The sequence below is a fragment of the Nomascus leucogenys genome, chromosome 17 (genome assembly GCF_006542625.1).
Source record: "Nomascus leucogenys isolate Asia chromosome 17, Asia_NLE_v1, whole genome shotgun sequence".
In the NCBI taxonomy this organism is placed as follows: Eukaryota; Metazoa; Chordata; class Mammalia; order Primates; family Hylobatidae; genus Nomascus; species Nomascus leucogenys.
In genome coordinates this window covers 15,533,815-15,553,329 of record NC_044397.1, presented here as the reverse complement: position 1 = coordinate 15,553,329, position 19,515 = coordinate 15,533,815, and the positions used below count along the sequence as shown (strand labels likewise).

At 37.6% G+C, this 19,515-nt stretch overlaps 1 protein-coding gene across 1 annotated transcript in view; it reads right to left on the bottom strand.

Moving 5' to 3' along the window:
* Positions 1-19,379, bottom strand: part of IFIH1 (interferon induced with helicase C domain 1) — a 52,309-nt gene extending 32,930 nt beyond the window's left edge. Inside the window, exons 1-3 of the mRNA XM_030796868.1 lie at positions 18,531-19,379; positions 11,474-11,642; positions 7,093-7,239 (exon numbers count right to left, since the gene is read on the bottom strand). Of these exons, the coding sequence (XP_030652728.1) occupies positions 7,093-7,239; positions 11,474-11,642; positions 18,531-18,983 (769 nt within the window). The 5' untranslated portion in view covers positions 18,984-19,379. The remainder of the gene's footprint in view (positions 1-7,092; positions 7,240-11,473; positions 11,643-18,530) is intronic.
* Between the last annotated feature and the right edge of the window lie 136 nt (positions 19,380-19,515).

Sequence of the window (19,515 nt, the reverse complement as noted above, 5' to 3'; positions counted from 1 at the left end):
GCACTCTGCTAGATATATTCCTCTACCTAAGGACTTTCCTACAATCATTATCTGAGATGATGTTTGTACACACATGCATTGTGCTGGCATTTTATAATTATCCAAATGATAAATGGTATACTTTTTAAAGTGTGTCTGTGAGGAAAAGCATTGTAAAAATTACTGTTAGAGAAACTCGTTAATTTTCACTGATCTTAGAAGTCTTAAATCCTACCGCCCTCCTCCACAAATGCTCCATCTCTCATCAGACTGTTCCTCTGAACACATTTTGAGCTTTCTTGTGCCCGTGCTTTTGCTCATGATGTTCCTGAAACCTGAAATGTTGCCTGGCACCTCTGTTTACAAATCCAGCATAGTGCTCTCAAGGCTCAGATGAAATATCTGATATTCCTCATCTGGTAAGCTTTCTCTCATCAGTCTTCCTTCTTTTACAGATCTTCTATCTTCATCCTGTAATACAGATCTTGCATCTCTTTTACCATGGCTAGATTACGGTTTCTTTGTGGAGGCACGTCACTTGTTTCCTGCATTAGAGTATAAACTTTTTGAGAGTGAACGCAATTCCTCAGTGCTTGGTTCTCTCAATGATACTATATTATCTGACCAACTCACCTCCTTCTTCCTATTTCTCCGGCTTCTGACCTCATTCACATCCTAAAATTGTGAAGGGAAGATCTGATAGTCTAAGTTAAAATCACTGCTTTTGTTAAAACTCTGCTAAAAAAAACAGCTTTACGTTTGTAGTCATAAACAGATATCATGAAAATAAATCCAACATGTATTGACTGCACACTAGGGAGATTTCTTTCTGTCTTTCTGTCATAATATCTATGTCCCCATTCCTGAGGTATGAATGGTAATCTTCCTAGAACTATTATGCAACTGTAAGCCATATAACTGACCCAGATACCTCATGCTGGGTTTCAAATAAAATACAAACTTATATAATCCTTTAACAAGTACCAATATCAGTATCAGCATCGGCATCTCTCTCTTTCTCTCAGCTCAAATCAATATCTGTCTTTTGGATTGCCTCAGTAGTACTGCTAGTTCTCAATAATTAATGATAATTAAATTTAGAAAAATAAAAAAGTAAAGGAGTGCTCTTACTTCAAACCAGTCCTGATATAGCATGAGTGATTCTGAAACAGTCTTATTGTAAACTACTGTATCAATTATTTTTTTTCCACTTAGTTTTCAAATGCTGTGGTTTTATTTCTAGAGATTCTAAAAATCTCTAGATTTCTAGAGGTTAGTGCTACAGAACATTATTCTGGTCCTCAAGTGCAAGGATAAATTTTGTGGCACTTTTACAGAAATTAGTATAGACCAAATCTAAGATTGGACTTTAGTCTATAAAAAGGCAAAACAAAACAACAACAAAAAAAGTGCTATAACAGATTGGGCCAGGGAGAAGAAGGCTGTTTTATAAAGGTCAATTTTTAAACCCCTCCTACAGAACATGATCTATGCAAAATATATCCACAATATATTCCAAAGCATAATGTCACCGGATAAACCTAAGGAGTGGAACATATGGGGAAATATGAGAAAGAAGGTATTAAAGTCTGAAAACAAGCAGGTTGGTAAGCTCATTAGCTGGGGTGGAATTTTAAAATCTTCACGTGAACGAATATATAAATCAAAATATACACATGCAAGCACAGTCATGCGCACTGTATATTCACACATGGCACACTCTACAGTTACATTATAATCTTTCACGCTGAAACAGTGAAATTCCACTGGCTTTATAAATGTACAGGCGCCCTCTGCTGGCCAATCTGAGGCATTTGCATTTTCTAGTTTTCACAATACGGCAGCTGTAACACAATGATTATTTGGGGGGATTTTCTGCTCCACTCTGCATAAAAGTTTATACCAAATGCAATAAAGTTGACTTAGTTTTAAATGTCACTTAATTTTCTTTGATTTTATTGTAATGCATTAATTTCTAAAATAGTATAATAAAAAAGGTTAATGTGAAGTAACTATTCACTTGTTTTGACAAAGCGACAGTAGCAGACTGATTGCACAACTAATTTAACTGTACGCTTATAGAAGTAAAATAACCGAGTCAATTATTTGCTATAATTAAAATGCTTTTAATAGAAAATGAAAGCAGGCTTTGTGTCCCTCTGATGTTTCCTAGGGAAATCTGATCTAGAGAAACACCAAAGTTTTGCAGTTATCTTCTTCTTATAAGATGACCAGTGACTTCAGAAAGCAGAACTATAGCATCCAGCATTAAATTGTCATTAATAGTCTGAGAACTGTTCAAATTTTGTTTAGAAATTGTTTTGGTAATTTGGAAAAGGGCAAATAAAACAATTGATATATCTTAATTACTAACCACTTTTTAAATGAGAAACAATTGATTTGTAAACAGAGGTGGGAGGAGGAAAAAGGACACATATCAACCCCCAAGTTTGGAAATATGATGAAATCACTCTCTAGAACAATCCACTAGAGAACTCTGATATGTCACCTCTAGTGCCAAAGAGATATGTGTTTAAAATTAGTTTCAAGGTGGGCCACTGTTACTGATGGTAGTGTGTCTTATCCATCAGATGTGTTAAGGAGGAACAGGTGCTAAAACACACACACACATACACATAATCTTTGCATTAAAGCTATAAATAATTAATATTTGCATGCACTAAGACTACTACTATGCACTGAGAAAATATTTCAGAAACTGGTTCAGAAATAATAATTATAAATATCTTAATTTAAAATTACAAATAATTTGAGTCTTTTCTTTATACACATAAAAAAATCATATTTACAGACTGTGTGCAGCTTAAGTGACAAGTTTTTTTCAATGCTATCTTGGCAACTATTTGAAATTTTAATCTAATATAATGGAATTCAAAATAAAGACTAAACATTATCAATATCAAGAAGATACACAAAACAAAACTACACAAATGCATATTAGAAGCTATGGAGTACTTTCACATTTACCTTGCTCGTTACTTCTGTCAGAAAATGCCTATGCAGGCAAAACCCTTCCATAGTAAATTCTGCAACAAAAACTTCAATCAAAAGAACTCAATAATTTCTCTGGACTAATGGTACTTTATAAGTTATTCATATCAGTAATTCTTAGTCCTTAAGATAACAAGGAAACAGATACTTGGAATGACAGCAGCAGTCTAAAGCAAAGATCTGAAGCAAACACACTACATTTTCATAAATAAGTGGCTCTTTGCTAGTGCTCTGGAAAGGGCCAGAACGGATTAAACTCACCTGCTTTCAAATCCACATGAGAAATCCAGATATCCTAAAGAACCTATGGACTAGAAGACCATTAAGATGTTTGTGAATTGGATGGGTCCTCGGATTACTGTGCAGTTTATTGTATACTCTTACATGCTCTCAGACTATTATATATTTTAATACTCTGTACTGTTCTTTCATGGCACTTACTACAAGTGTAGCTATGCAGTTACTACTGCTGGGCCGACACCTCCCTCAGTGGAAAGCTCCATGGGGGCTGAAGCCATTTCTTTTTTTTTTTTTTTGAGACGGAGTTTTTTTGTTCTTGTTGCTCAGGCTGGAGCTCAATGGCGCAATCTCGGCTCACTGCAACCTCTGCCTCCTGGGTTGAAGTGATTCTCCTGCCTCAGCCTTCCAAATAGCTGGGATTACAGGCACCTGCCACCATACTCGGCTAAGTTTTTGTATTTTTAGTAGAGACAGGGCTTCACCATGTTGGTCAGGCTGGTCTTGAACTCCTGACCTCAGGTGATCCACCTGCCTCATCCTCCCAAAGTCCTGGGATTACAGGCGTGAGCCACCACGCCTGGCCTGACTCACTTACTCTTAATTGTCTCTTACCATCACAATCTCAGATAGAGTCATATTAGGCTCCATGGCCATGAAGCCATTACTATTATGTTCCTGAGTTCACAGTACACAACAACAAGGTGCCTGGCACATGATAGGAGTTTGGAAAATAGTTGTTAAATGAAAGAAGTGAAAGGAAGAGAGGGAAGGAAGTTAGAGTGAAAGGAAGGGAAGGGAAGGAGGGAGATAGAGAGGAAGGAACCCAAGAGAAAAAAAAAAAAAACAAAAACCTTTTCTGTCCCCTAATATTATTATTAAGATTTTTTTCACAAGATACATCTTTAAGTTTTATACTAAGAAGTAAAAATTTAAAAAAATTTAAAACTTTGCTTTTAATTTTGTTACTAGAAGTTCAGAGTAGATTAACTACAAGCTAATGCAATGCATTAGTCTGGTAATCTTTGATGATCAACCCTCATTTAAGATGCAGGGTCATCTCTCAGCATTAGCTCCATCTTCACTTCTTTCTAGTGTGGATTTACAGAAAATGACCAGTAACTCATAGAGATGTCGAGTAGCCTGTAAAGGACATTTATTAAAACATGAAAACTCCACACTCGGATAGTGAATTTTGGCATTCCTATAGAATCATGATTTCTAAAGGAAAGTGCAGCTGCTCAAATGAAAAACAGCAACAACAACAACAAAAACGATCCTGTATAAGTTTTGCTATTAGCAGCAGCAGCAGCATCACCAGAGTTAATGAGAAAGGTGGAATCACATTACATTAAAAAACAAACAGCAGTTCAAGCCTATAATCCCAGCACTTTGGGAGGCCAAGGCAGGAGGATTCCTTGGGCCCAGGAGTTTCCAGACAAGTCTGGACAACATGGTGAAACCCCATTCTCTATAAAAAATACAAAAATTAGCTGGGTATGGTGGCGCACGCCCGTGATGCCAGCTGCTTGGGAGACTGAGATGGGAGCATCACTTGTGCCTGGGAGGTCAAGGCTGCAGTGAGCTGTGTTCCTGCCCCTGTACTCCAGCCTGGGCAACAGAGAGGCAGAGCAAGACCCTGTCCCCGCCCACCCCCCAGCCCCCCTAAAAAAAGAAAAAGAGAAAAATCCACAATCAGGCTAAAAAGCAAGCCAATCATGAAAAAAATTGGCACTATTTATTGACAATGAATTGATAGCTTATATACTTAGGCAGTTCATATAAGTCAGCAAAAAGAAGATGAATACCCTAATAGAAAAGTGAATTTTAAAAGTGTTGATAATTAACAAAACAAAGAGAATGAATTTGTGAAATGAAAGAAAATGTAAATTCAAATAACTAAATACAATTTTTAATAGCAGCCAAATTGAAAAAAGATTGAACACGATAATATTATTCATTCTCGTAGAAGAGAATTCAGGGAAATAAGCACTCATATCCCATACTGTTGGAGAACATGTAAATTGGTACAAGTTCCTGGAGTGAGATTTGACATTAAGTATCAAATGTGTTAAAATAGTAAAATCATTTGACCCAGAAATTCCAATTATATAATATGTTTTTAAAAAGCAAACTGTGACATAAGTACAAAGAGAACTATCGAGGCATTATTTAAACGTTCAACAATTGGTCAATTAATCATACTGCATCCAAATGGTGGGACCATTATTTAGTCATTAAAAACCAGGCTGTAGAAGAATATTTAATGAACATAAGAGAAATGACACTATATATACACATTCAGGTATGTAAAAAGCCCAGAAGCACACATACCCAAATGTTAAGTGTAATATCCATACTCTGGGAATATTGGTGACTGCTTTGTGTGTTTCTATGTATTACAGATTTCTTGCAATGCATGCATATTACTTATCTGAGTACAAAATGACAAGGCCAGGAGGAGTGGCTCATGCCTGTAATCCCAGCACTTTGGGAGGCCGAGTAGGGGGATCACCTGAGGTCAGGAGTTCGAGACCATCCTGGCCAACACGGTGAAAGCCTGTCTCTACTAAAAATACAAAAATTAGCTGGGCATGGTGGTGGGTGCCTGTAATCCCAGCTATTTGGGAGGCTGAGGCAGGAGAATCTCTTGAACCCGGGAGGTAGAGAATGCAGTGAGCCAAGATCATGCCACTGCACTCCAGCCTGGACGACTGAGTGAGACTCCATCTCCAAAAATTAAATAATTAAATTAAATTAAATTAAAAAATAAAAATAATAAACTTTGCAGTGGTGTGCTAGAGTTAGTTTATACAGGCTCACAGGAGCTAACTGGTAACTTTTCAGGAATTTTCTGAGTTTTTAACCATAGCCATTACAAAAATTAAATTATATAAACTTACCATTAAAGAAATTATTTTCAAGCAAAGGTAATAAGTATTTAAAACTCATCACTTAATCATTTAACTATCATCTTTGATCTGGAGGCTACCTCCGTCTTTTGCATCTGTACGGTGGGAATGCTGTGCAAAGACATGCCACTGCACAGCTCTTCCCAGCTTTGTGTTCAGTGATCTTATGTTGGAGGCTTGAAATAAGCCTGAACGAGAACATTTAAACCACAGAGACTGGCAAATGCTACAAACTAGGGCTTTTTCTTTTCCCCAGAGAGCTACTTGTTACATTTACCAGCACACTACAGGCTTTAAGCAACTATTTCTTGGGAAAACAGAATAAGGCCTTTCGGCAGAGAAGGGGAGAGGTGGATTCTCCTATCATGAACAGATTAGAAAGGGAAAAAATAATTAAATAGTTTGTTTCTGCCAGGGCTGTTTCAATATCAAAAAGGTGGACATAGTGGTCTTCAGTCCTCACTGATTAGTTAATGCAATTCAAGCCAACTGTGGTTCAGCATCTGTTCATCTTCTTTTTTATAGCTTTGATTTTAATTTTTTACGACACAGTTGAACCTCTCTGAGCCATCCCAGTTTAAATCAGAGAAAAAAAGCAATGACTCTATTTTATTTTCAGGGTTTTGGGTGAATTAAATTGACTGATCTATTTATAAGTACTTTGAAAACCATGAAATATAAGGCATTCTTATACTTATCTTACAAGGACTATGGATTTCTTATAAATTAAAATTAGATGCAGTTGTGTTCATATTTATAACACATTGATATTGGATTAGTTTTAGAAAGCATTTTGGCCAAGAATTATTTTAATTTAATCTCCTCTAAAAATATTATTTTAATATAAATGTTTACTAACTTTAATGCCCACATTTTCTCCCTCTGGTTCTGCCAAGTTGGTTTTTCTGGAAGTAGTAATTACTGTATTAAAGTATGTATGTGTTTCAAGTACCTGAAACTACAGAAGAATCTGCAAAAGATGATTCTGATGAGTTATTCTCCATGCCCCAGAGCTCCTTCTCCAGATTTGGCTGAACTGTGGTTGAAAGAAGTTGCTCTTCCACTTGAGGACCATCAACTTGTGATAAATTCTCAATCTCTGTGAATAACAGTATTAGAATGCAAATCATAGTGCAATACAAGTTTTTGTAGAGCATACATAACTGTTACTGTTATTTTGAAAACAAACTAGAGCTTCCTAATAGAGGTTGCCTGAGTATATTTAACACTTTGAAGTTCTGAATAGAATGTAAATTGTATTACAATGCAAGATTTTATACAATATAAATAGCTGTTATTGTTATTTTGAAAACAAAATGGAAAGCCCCCAATAGAGATTTGCTTTAATATATTTTAATATGTTGATATTTCGAAAGGCTTAGAATATGCTTTTGTTGTGGCAAGGTATTTTTAATTTTAATATGGACACAATGATTAGTTCTTTATAATGATTAGACCGTAGCTAAAAAAACAATATAAGGATTATGCTAATCACAAGAAAAGTGATTTCCTGTCTGACCATCACGTTTAGGAAGTCAGTCACTTATTCAGTGACACAAAGTTACATTTAAGGCTGAATTAATGAAAATGCAAATTTGGTAGTTTTCTTTAGCTTTGCTCTTGCCATTTTGTTTCCTCACTGTGTGTTCTGCACGAGATGTACATCTGCTTTAATGTCAGCCTATATTCATATATTCTGAATTTCTGGGGATTTTTAAAACATTTAATGAAATATTTTGTGCCCTTCTTTTCTTCTTTCCTCCATTCCTCACTTCCAGCTTTTCTTACTTCAACTACATGTAATGGGTATTTTATTAAGGGCTTATGTGGGTTAAAAAGAAAATCAAGAGTTTTTGCCTTTATGAAGCTGCAATCTGTCAGAGAAGACTGATGCCATAAGGAAAATTTTCTAACGTATCATTTTTTATTATCTCATCTTAAAGAACACAGGGAAAATGTGCCCCACTTTGTATGGAAAATTTCCTAAAGAAAACTGTTGTGACTTTGGACAAGAAGAAAACTTGGAAATGTTTGCAGTTAGATATTAAGTACGTTAGGGATTATTATGGTAGTTAATTTATTTTGTACTCACAATATAAATACTTTACATACATTAAATTATTTAAGTCTCAAAATAAACCTAGATGGTAAGTAATATTATTGTCTCCATTTTACTGAGGTGATAAGTAATATTATTATCTCCATTTTACTGAGGAGTAAACTGAGGCACAGAGAAGTCCAGAACCTGGCCAAAGGTCACACATTCAAGGAAGGAGCCAGGATTTGATAAGCATCAGGATCCGATATGTATCAGGACCCAGAGTCTAAGCTCCTACATTAGTCTGTTTGTGCTGCCGTAACAAAACACCATCAACTGAGTGGCTTAAGCAACAGACACTTCTTTTCTCGCAGTTCTGGGCACGGGAAGTCCAAGATCAAGGTGACAGCAGCGTCAATGTCTGATGAGGACTCTCTCCTTAATTTGCAGATGGCCACGTTCTCCCTGCGTCCTCACACGGTTAAGAGAGAGAGAGAAAGAGACAGATGTTTCTCTTTCTTCCTCTTCTTAAAAGGCCGTTGGCCGGGCGCGGTGGCTCACGCCTGTAATCCCAGCACTTTGGGAAGCCGAGGCGGGCGGATCACGATGTCAGGAGATAGAGACCATCCTGGCTAACACGGTGAAACCCCGTCTCTACTAAAAAAATACAAAAAATTAGCCGGGCGCGGTGGCGGGCGCCTGTAGTCCCAGCTACTCGGGAGGCTGAGGCAGGAAAATGGCGTGAACCTGGGAGGCGGAGCTTGCAGTGAGCCGAGACAGCGCCACTGCACTCCGGCCTGGGCAAAAGAGCGAGATTCTGTCTCAGAAAAAAAAAAAAAAAAAAGGCCACAATTCTGTCGGATTAAGGTCCCCATTCTTATGACTCATTTAATCTTTTTTTTTTTTTTTTTTTTTTTGGGATGGAGTCTTCCTCTGACACCCAGGCCAGAGTGCAGTGGCATTATCTCGGCTCACTGGGTTCAAGTGATTCTTCTGCCTCAGCCTTCCAAGTAGCTGGGATTATAGCTGCATGCCACCACGCCCAGCTAATTTTTGTATTTTTAGTAGAGATGCACTTTTGCCATGTCGGCCAGGCTGGTCTCAAACTCCTGACCTCAGGTGATCCGCCCATCTCAGCCTCCCAAAGTGCTGGGAGTACAGGCATGAGCCACCATGCTTGGCCTGGCTCATTTAATCTTAATTATCTCCTACTATCACTATCTCCAGATAGAGTCATATTAGGCTCCAACATATGAATATTGGGAGGACAAAATTCCATCCATAGCATTTTACCATTGGCTTCCCAAAATTCATATCTTTACTACATACAAAATACATTCATCTCATCTCATCAGCCCAAGTGCCTTAACTCACTGCAGCATGAACTCTAAGTTTAAAGTCAAAAGTCTCACCTAAACATTGTCTAAATCAGACATGGATGAGACTGGAGGTGTGATTCATGAAAAGGCAAATTCATCACCAGCTGTGAACTTGTGAAACCAGATGAGCTACATGTTTCTTTTCCATAATACAATGGTGGGACAGGCATAGGATGGACGTCTTATTCCAAAAAGGAGATACAGGAAAGAAAGCAAGGGTGATGGGTCCCAAGCAAATCCAAAACTTATTAAGGTAAATTCCACCATATCTTAAGGCTTATAAGGCTTGAGAATAGCTCTGTTTGGTTTGATGCTCTGCCTTCCAGGTCCATGGAATGGCAGGTTCACTTCTAGGGCTCTGCAAGACAGCCTGCTCTTTCTAAGGGCTCCATCCACACAGCTTTCTGTGAGGATAGCTCTGCTTCTGAGACACTGGGCAGGGTCATCCTGAGGGCTCACTAAAACCAGAGAGACAGGCTTGCCCTTTGAAACCAAAAAGGAAACTGCCTTGGCCCCTGGGCCTGTGGTGGAAGTGGCAACCCTGATGACTTCTGAATCACTTTTGGGGGCATTCTTTCCTTCCCTTGAAGAGCAGTACACATTCACAGCCAAATAGCTCTATGGTCGGGTTCTGTAGAATCCAGAAAGTCCAGTGTCCTTTTCTCATTCTGTCCTCCTTCAGTTCAAACTGGAAGTGTATTTGCTGGTATAATATATCTCTATTCCTACCTTCTGCTGAAATGGCTGATTAAGTCCGTCAGTGGCACCCATGATCTTGTTATCAATTGGTTGTTCAGCCGCACCCATGATCTTGTTATCAATTGGTTGTTCTCTTTATAACACAGTTTCTCATTTTTTTGCAATATGAATAGGCTGAGAATTTTCCAGATATTTAAATTTTGGTTCCTTTTTGCATAACAACTCCTCCAATTAACTTCTCTTCTTTTGCATTTTACTATAAGCAGTTAGGAGAAATCAAGCCGCTCCTTCAACATTTTGCTAAAAAATTTTCTCAGCCAAATATCCACATCCATCACTTGTGAGCTCAAGTTTTACGCCATTTTATAACAAGGATCACCTTTCTTCCAGTTTCCAATGACATTTTTCTCATTTCTTTTTGTGACCTCACTAGAATCACCCTTAACACTCATATTTCTACCATTCACCCAAAACTCTTACAGTCTGTATCAATTACCTAGTTCCAAAGCCACTTCCACGTGTTTAGGTATTTGTTACAGCAGCACCCCACTTTTTATACCAAAGTTTTCATTAGTTAGGGTCACCAGAACAAAACTGCAATGATTATAATTAGTTAATAGTTAACTTTCAATTTGTCTTTCATATGATATTTTTGGAAACATAGGATGCATACTACGAGAAGAAAAATAAGATAGCAGTTTAAGTGAGATTTACAAATAATGTAGGAGAAGGAGCTATAAAATGTTATTACTATTATTGAATGCTTTTAAAAATCTCACATTAGGTAATGTTGAGATATATTGACAAAACAATCCTTTTATCACATGCTTAATACATTGCTTAAAATGTGTAAAAATGTTCAGAAGAATATGCAGCAGATTTTTTATAACCACTAAAATACTTTCTTCCAACGTATTTGTGTATATTCAATGGTAAATAATCTTGATAAAAATTTCTGGTAGTCATATTGTTTTTAAAATAAGGTAGTAGAAAGAGTGTTGGTTGGACAAAAAATGGTCTTTGATCAGTTGATCTTTTCCCAGGCATCAATTTCCTCATTTGTTAAGGTGATAAGATAGATGATATATCACATATGTTCCACTCTTAAAATTTTGATTTTAAAAATCTTGGTGTTTAGCATTGTGTCTTTCTGCTTTATTGAACTCTGAATCACTAGGCAGAATTTGAAAAATCTTCCTAAGTAAAATTACAAATACCTGCATTGCTTTCTGAGCAATCGGTGCCTGTTAACTCTTGGACAAGTTCATTGTTTCCTGTTTGACGAAGAACATTCAGAAATGCAGAGAACCAGTTTTCTTTCTGCACAATCCTTTTTAGTAGCTCTCTTACACCTGATTCATTTCCATTGTTTTCTGCTGCAGCAATCTGTTGTAAGAGAAAATTAGAATTAAGTGAGATCAAACATCTTCTGAATAACCTTAAGCAGGAAATACCCTTTAGAAAAACTGAGCAATTAAGCATAAGTATAAAGGCTTACATTGAAACATTAAAGAAAATAGCAATGTTACCTGTAGCAATTCTGAAGTCGGCAGGGAAAAAAAATCTCTGTAACAACAACAACAACAACGACAACAACAACAAAAATCTCTGGACCAAATGTCCTTTTAAATATGAACCATCTTTTTTTAAAAGCTATTGAATTATTCAAACCTGACATCTAGAAAATAAATTTTATCTCAGCCATTCCTGAATAAAGGGTAGAAGAGAAAGTATCTTTAGTCTGCAGCCATGTTATGTCTATTTTCACCAATTTCTTTCTGTATATCTAGGGCTGGCTATATTTTTTCAATCTATGGAGTCTGTAAACGGGAAATCAAACATTTCTTATCTAATTCTTCTTTCTTCATGATTATCATTATGAAATAAGTAATTACTACTGCAGATTTATATTCTTTCCTATGTAATATTTGCACAGTTGATTATTACTATAATCAGTTTTTCTCAAATTTGTGTTTATTTAATGTTATGGGAAATTTATTTTTATATGTTTTTTTGGAAATATGGGGCAGAATTATTTTTATATCCATTCATTAGAGTCTTTAGTCTTCATTTATTTTCTCTTTTAGATTAATCTAGTGAATTTCTTTTAAATGTGGATCTTTTGTGTAATCATTGTCACAGTGCATTTCCCTAGGTCCTAATATAGCAATAAGGATTTGGAGGAAAGATTAACTCAAGCCATGTTTAGACATGAAAGAAGTTAGGCAGGACATCATTAGCTTTTTGTGGCATTAGGCAATTTACTTCATCTCCCTAGACCTCAGTTACAGTATGTGGAAAACAAGGCAGCTGAAAAGAAATTTCAGAGTTTCTCTGTCTTAGCTGCACATTAGAAACAACCGTAAAGCCTTAAAAAATACTGATGTCTAGGAAACACCCCTAAAAGATTATGATTTATTTTGTCTATGTTAGGAACTCAGATATTAAAGAAAAAGTAAAGCATCTCATGCGATTCTATCAACCTCCCAGACAAGAAATATTGACTTTGATATTATCAAAAGTCTTTTTCAACATTTGCCAGTCTTCCACATGTATAATTTGGATTGTTTAGTTGTTTCCTACAAATTTATGTATTTTCTAGTTCTATAAATATATTCCATAACCTTTTATGTCAGAAATGTGTTAATATTTTTGGAACAATGTCGGAACTAATTCAGTGTTAGAATTATTATGGATGATTGGGAAGAGTCATCATTACCAACATCTCAGCTGCACAAGCACATACAGCATGGTCTCTGCCCAAGGGATATTTCCATCTTAGCATCTAGTAGCTAAGCATGCTGTTCTAGGGGACTTAACCCAGCAGCCCAGAAATAGGTACCAATATTAACTCATTTACAGATCAGAAATCCGAGGCACAGAGATGTTTAGGTACTTCTCTGAGGTCACAAAGTCAGGAAGTGGCAGAAGTAGAATTTGATCCCAGGCAATTGAATTTAGAGGCTGAATCCTGCCTTCTTGAACTATAATTACAGCTTATAATTTTCTCCAATTTTAAGTTCATTTTCTGGCAAGAAGTGGTTAAAAATAACTATTTGAACTCAGTAAATTTCAAGTGAATTCAGTCCATGTCACCCACAACATTTTCTAAGCAGATTTTTGCTCATTTTTTACCATTTTTTCCTAACTCTCTTCGTCTCCTAATGGAAATTCTTTGGCTTCCTGGTGTTGTAACATCTTTATTATCATCTGCTAATTTAACAAGTAATTGCTATAGATGTAAATAAGACTGGTTTCAGTGCCTTCTTTAACTCAGCCATTCTCATATTTTATTACCCCATCCTTTAATCAGCTTTAAATATATTTGACTGAAGCAATCAGGAAGGATTTCCTTAAAAAGAACCAGTGAGGCAACAAATACTGTTATTAAAAATGCCTAGGTATATTCTATCCACAAAATTTTCTTCAACCACTATTCTATTAAGTCGACTTTTACTGTGGAATCATATTTGTGAAGCTTTCTTTGCCGTTATTGAGTCCAAGCATATAAGGATCATGATGTCATTATTTCCTAAACATATTCTTACAATTTGAATTTGGAACTACATATATCTGTGCAATTTTAGCAGCCTCATCAAGATGCTGAATTTTTAAGAAATCTTCTCAGTTTTGGTGCTGGAAAGTACATCAACTCCCTTTGAAGCAATTATATAATTTTAAAAATTTAATCTGTTCTCCTAAAACATTGTAAAGATATTAGATCCCAATATGTAAACACAATTACAGAAATTCGTGGGAGGTGAATATTTAGATTTGAGACTGCAACAAGTCATAAAACAATTCTCACCCATGCCCCTCCCCCACTCAAAGTTTTCTCTATGAAGTTAAAAGTGGATGGATGTTTTCACTGTGTAGTCTATTAATACATTGTTAACTAATTTATGAAATATGAAATAAAATTAATTTGGGGATAATACAAGTCAATGCTTTCATATTCTCAATTCTTTGATATGTTTTTTCTTTCCAACAGAAATCAGTGAAGAAACCAATGACATTTCCATAAAGCACTGGCTTACCAACACAATTGTACAATTTAATGAAAATGTTTTCTTCCCTTTATAATAATCCTAGATAGCTGTTTAAATATAATGGTGATTTTTTTAACCCAGCAGAGTTCAACTCTCAGATAAAAGTAAATCAGGAAGCAAAAACTGTATGTTAAAAATAAAGAATTTTAAAGAACCAGTTTCCCACAAAAAGTTAATGTCTTAACCCAGTGAATATTTATTGTCACATTGACATAGCTAATTTCTTATTCATACTTTTTTTTTGCAAATGAAATTCTTATCCTTCCTAATTTGCCAGACAATACAATGTTCTTGGGGAGATTGACTTGGGTACTCAACTTCACGTTGGGAGAACTGGACTGTTTTTAGCTGGACTAGTCATGGCATCTCTGGTTCTCTTGTGTAAATGGAAGGTGTGTGGAGTCTCCAGGACTACAGATGCATTGTGTTCTGAACCGGCCAGGGATGAAACATGCGCCTCTCTTTAGCTGTTCAGCTTAATTATTAAGACACTATGGAAATGTTTATATGATCACTTTCGTTCCCAGAGTTCATGACTGCCTAAACTGATGAGTGTGCCAAGTTGTGACTTAGTTATAACTAAGTTGTAACAGTGCCAGGTTGTAACTTAGCATCCTAAAAGAGGAACAAGGCAGTACAGGGGTACCCCCTTACCATTAAGGATAGCTTTATTATAATGATTGATAAAATGGCATATATTTATTGCTGAAACTCTAGTATTTAGAATAGTTCCTTGTATACAGTAGACATTCTTCTTTCTTTCCCTTTCTTTCTTTCTTTCTTTCTTTTTCTTTCTTTCTTTCTTTTTCTTTCTTTCTTTCTTTTTCTTTCTTTCTTTCTTTTTCTTTCTTTCTTTCTTTTTTGTTTTTGACACAGAGTCTTGCTCTGTCGCCCAGGCTGGAGGGCAGTGGCGCCATCTCGGTTCACTGCATGCTCCGCCTCCCGGGTTCATGCCATTCTCCTGCCTCAGCCTCCCGAGTAGCTGGGACTACAGGTGCCCACCACCACACCCGGCTAATTTTTTTGTATTTTTAGTAGAGACGGAGTTTTACCGTGTTAGCCAGGATGGTCTCGATCTCCTGACCTCGTGATCTGCCTGCCTCGGCCTCCCAAAGTGCTGGGATTACAGGCGTGAGCCACCGTGCCCGGCCTACAGTAGACATTTTTTTATCAACACTAATTAACACTACAACACAACTTCACAAAAGGACGAAACAGTCTCTATGTTTTTCTCCTATCTTTTCACCACTAGCCTGGCATCTGGCACAAAGATGCCACTAAATAAATTCAAACTGAATGAATGAATGAATGAATGAATAAGTTTATGGGTACTTGCTGGACACAAACCTATGTCCAAAGTCATTTTCAGAAGGCCTGCTGTAATCAAGGGCAGGGGCTAGGAAATGGGGTGGGAATCCTAAATTAAAACAATAGATCAAGTAGAAAATGTCTATGGGGAAACAGAAAAAGAATGAAAATACAAGACCATTTTATAGAAGTCTTGATTACTTAGTTAAATGCTATTTTAAGCCTTCAAAAAAGCAAATTTGGAAATCTTATTTTCATCATTCATCCATTCTGTAACGCTTGGCAACATAATTCAATACGTCATGTGTTTTCAGCGCTTATTGCAGACACTTTCAGAAATAAATTCAATCAGTCTATCAATCAAGTAATCAATGCTTACTAAATACCAACCCCATACCTAATCCTGGTTAGGTTCTGGGATGAAAGAGGTAATTTCTTTTTCAAATCAGTATAATCTAGAGACTTTAAGAAGTGTACCTCAATTGCGACATGGGGAATTTACCTCAATCTCTCAAACTTAAATTTACAAGGAAATGTAACCAGATGAATGGTAACAAAAGTCAACACCATTATCATATCAAATAGCTCTGATTTATAAGCTTTTTCATAAACACTATTTCTGATTTGATGTTGACTAAAATACTGTGAGAAATTTTATGATGTCCATTTTCATGGGTAAATGTAGTATCAGGGAACTTAAATAATTTGGCCCAAAGTAACACATATAGTAAGAAGCCAAGATGGACCTCAAATCCATGTGTTCCCCTTCTACAGTCTTATCACACCTTGCCGCTGTAAGATAAACATTCTTCAATGACCACCACTTCAATATAGATTATTCTTCCAAACATAATGCTTCCTTCTCATTGTCCACCATATCTTAGTTTTGGAACTGATAATACATGTAAAATGATGCACACAGAAATTATTCCAGACTCTCACAGAGATACTATAGCTTCCTAAAGAGCCTCAAATTTATAGCTGCTCAGTCTTTTGGGGCCTCCTTTGAAATGTGAATCAGAGGGAGAATTTGGGTTGCTTTGGCCTTAACTGCTACCAGTACACAAAAGTCCCTTTACTCTATATCTTCTTTGTGTCAAATCCCTTGCATTACTGCTAGCTGCCTCCAAGCTTGCCAGAATCAAGAACTTGGATAAAATCTAGCTGGCGGAAATTCAATCCAGGCAAGACAAAAGTGATGCTGATAGGCAGAAGTATTTAGAGTAAATAGGGAGAAGTGCTGTTTCGCTGGCAATCGGGACATCATACCCACCAAACATAAACAGCTTTGTGGTGTTACTGGACTCTGTTGCTTCTGGACTTCTAACAGCTACTGTGGCTGGAAATGCCATCTTCCATCTCCAGCTGGCTTGAAGGCTGCATACTTTCTTCCAAATTAAGATTCTGCCACAGTGATGTACACATTTGTCATATCCAGCTGGACTACTATAATGCGTTCTAGCTGGTTCTCAATACACAAAATGACATAAACATTACAGACAACAGTGAAAAGTAATTTACTTGTTGGGAAAACTGGCCATCAAAATTAGATGCATGTTTGGGTCTTTGGACAGGCCCTATGTCTGTCAAGTCTACAAAAGATCACTAACTTTATTCACTAAAGAGTAAATTGCATAATAGGCTATAGCAAATCAATCAAAGGCCTGAAGTTTGTATGAATATACAAACAATGGATGGACCAAAAAGAGAGAGAGAAAAAAAAAAAAAACGTGAAAATCATAGAGTGGTGTAGACAAAGCCTTTGACTTTTAGTCATGGCTTTATTTGTCTACATGTCTTCCAAAACAAGATTTTTGACTTACGAGCCTGAGTAAGTCAGATTCAAACAGGTCAGCATTTATACACGTCGCAGTACATCTTCGCTTATCAAAAAACAATTCATATGACATTCAATGTAAAGTCATCAGTAAAATTCGCCCTGTCAAAATGCTACCTTAAGAAAAATCGAGTTTCTTCACTAACATGAAAAACTGAAACTAGCAACACATTCTTTCAATGAATTGTTTCTAAATTTTGATTCTCAGATAATGTTGAAACTTTGATTAAAGAAAGAGAAAAGGGTGTGTGTGTGTGTGTGTGTGTGTGTGTGTGTGATTGCAATTTACTCATTTGGGCTAAGACTAAATGGCACAATGTGTAATGTAGGGCAAAGATTGGAAAACTTTTTCTCTAAAATGCCAGTTAATAAATATTTTCGGCTTTAAGGGCACACAGTCTCCATCCAATTGCCTTTGGAGTAGAAAAGCAGCCACAAACAATATGTAAACAAACGAGCATGACTGTGTTCCAATAAAACTTTATGAACACTGAAAATTAAAAATTGAAAAATCTAAAGACCATTCTTAGCCTGTGGGCCTGAAAAAAACAGTAGCAGGCTGGATTTAGCCCGTGGGCCATAGTTTACTGACCCCTGCTCCATGGAACTACATTAAATAAGAAAAACATTCAACACTATCACGAGCTAAATTCTTAGCTCTGCCACTGTTTTTCCTGGGAGACCTTGGACAAATTATTTAACCTGCCTCAGGTTTCTCATCTGTAAAATGGAGTTAATAACATTAGGAGCTTCAGCGGGTTACTCTGAACATGAACTGTAGTAATACATTTTGAAAATGATACGAACTGCACATAGTAAGTGTTCAATAAATGTTACCTGTTAATATACATTACGATTCTAAAGTTAACTCCTTTTTACTTCAGTGAAAAGATTAGAAAAGTAGTTCTTTTGTGTTTAAATTTTCAAAACTGTCTTAAAGTGCCTAGGTGTTGTCTTCTCAAAGGAAGAAACTAGATTTACCCAAAGATGTCAAGCACATTTGGAATGGGGCAAACGCACAAGGAAGCCTGCTTTGCAAAATCTACCTAAAAGGCTAGCTCCATCTGAACAGACACCTACCCGGTTTCTGTCTTCAATTGTCAACAATTCCTCCTCCATGCACTTATCCAAGACGTCTCTAACTAGAAGCTTGTCCACCAGAGTGGGCTGAAGGAGGTTCAGCAGTTGGAGACATTCATCATGAGCGTTCTCAAACGATGGAGAGGGCAAGTCTGTGAGCTCAGGGTTCATGTAGCGGGCGGCCAGAGGGCTGCCCGTTCTCCGGAGGGCCTCCAAGAATTCCCCAGTCCAACCAATGTGCCAGACTCCCTTCTCCAACGTGCTCAGCAGCAGTTCAACTGCCTGCATGTTCCCAGAGGTGGCGACCGTCCTCTGAATCTGCTCCTTCACCTCTGCAGGCAGAAAGGTCAGGTAATCCAGCACAGGCTCCACCTGGATGTACATTTTCACTCTGGTCCTGAAGCACGAGATGAGATAGCGGAAATTCTCGTCTGTGGAATACCCATTCGACATCTTTCTTTCTCAGAGAAGGGAGAGGGTTCTCCCAAGCAGATGGTGCTGTTCTCTGCGGGACAGGTGAGATGTGCGTGCCGCTGTCCGCTGCCCACTTGGAGAAGCAGGGTCTACCGCTCTGTGCCTGACAACGACGAGGTTGCCCACAGGGCTCTCCGGCCGGCGCACGGGGCTGCAGTCTCACCTGGGCGGGTGGGCAGGCGAGCAGGTGGGCGGCGGGGAGGCGCGCGGGGCCGCGGCAGGCAGGTGAGGCCGGCGGGCGCGGCACTTTGGACTCTGCGGTGTGCGCCTGGGGTCCCGGAGCAGGGCGATCCGGCTGCACACTCGAGTAGGAGCTTTGAGTCCAGCTTTCTGTCAGGCAGTTCTTATAGAGTTTGCCTGACTTTGGTTTCTGTTTCGATTCTCTTCTCAGGACTTTGTAAACGTAATCTGCCTGGCGGGGAGGGAGTTTCCTCAGGGAGACGCCACCTTTCGGTAGGGGCGGGTGAAGAGAGGAGGCCTTTGGTCAAGGACACCGCGGGAAACAGAAAAG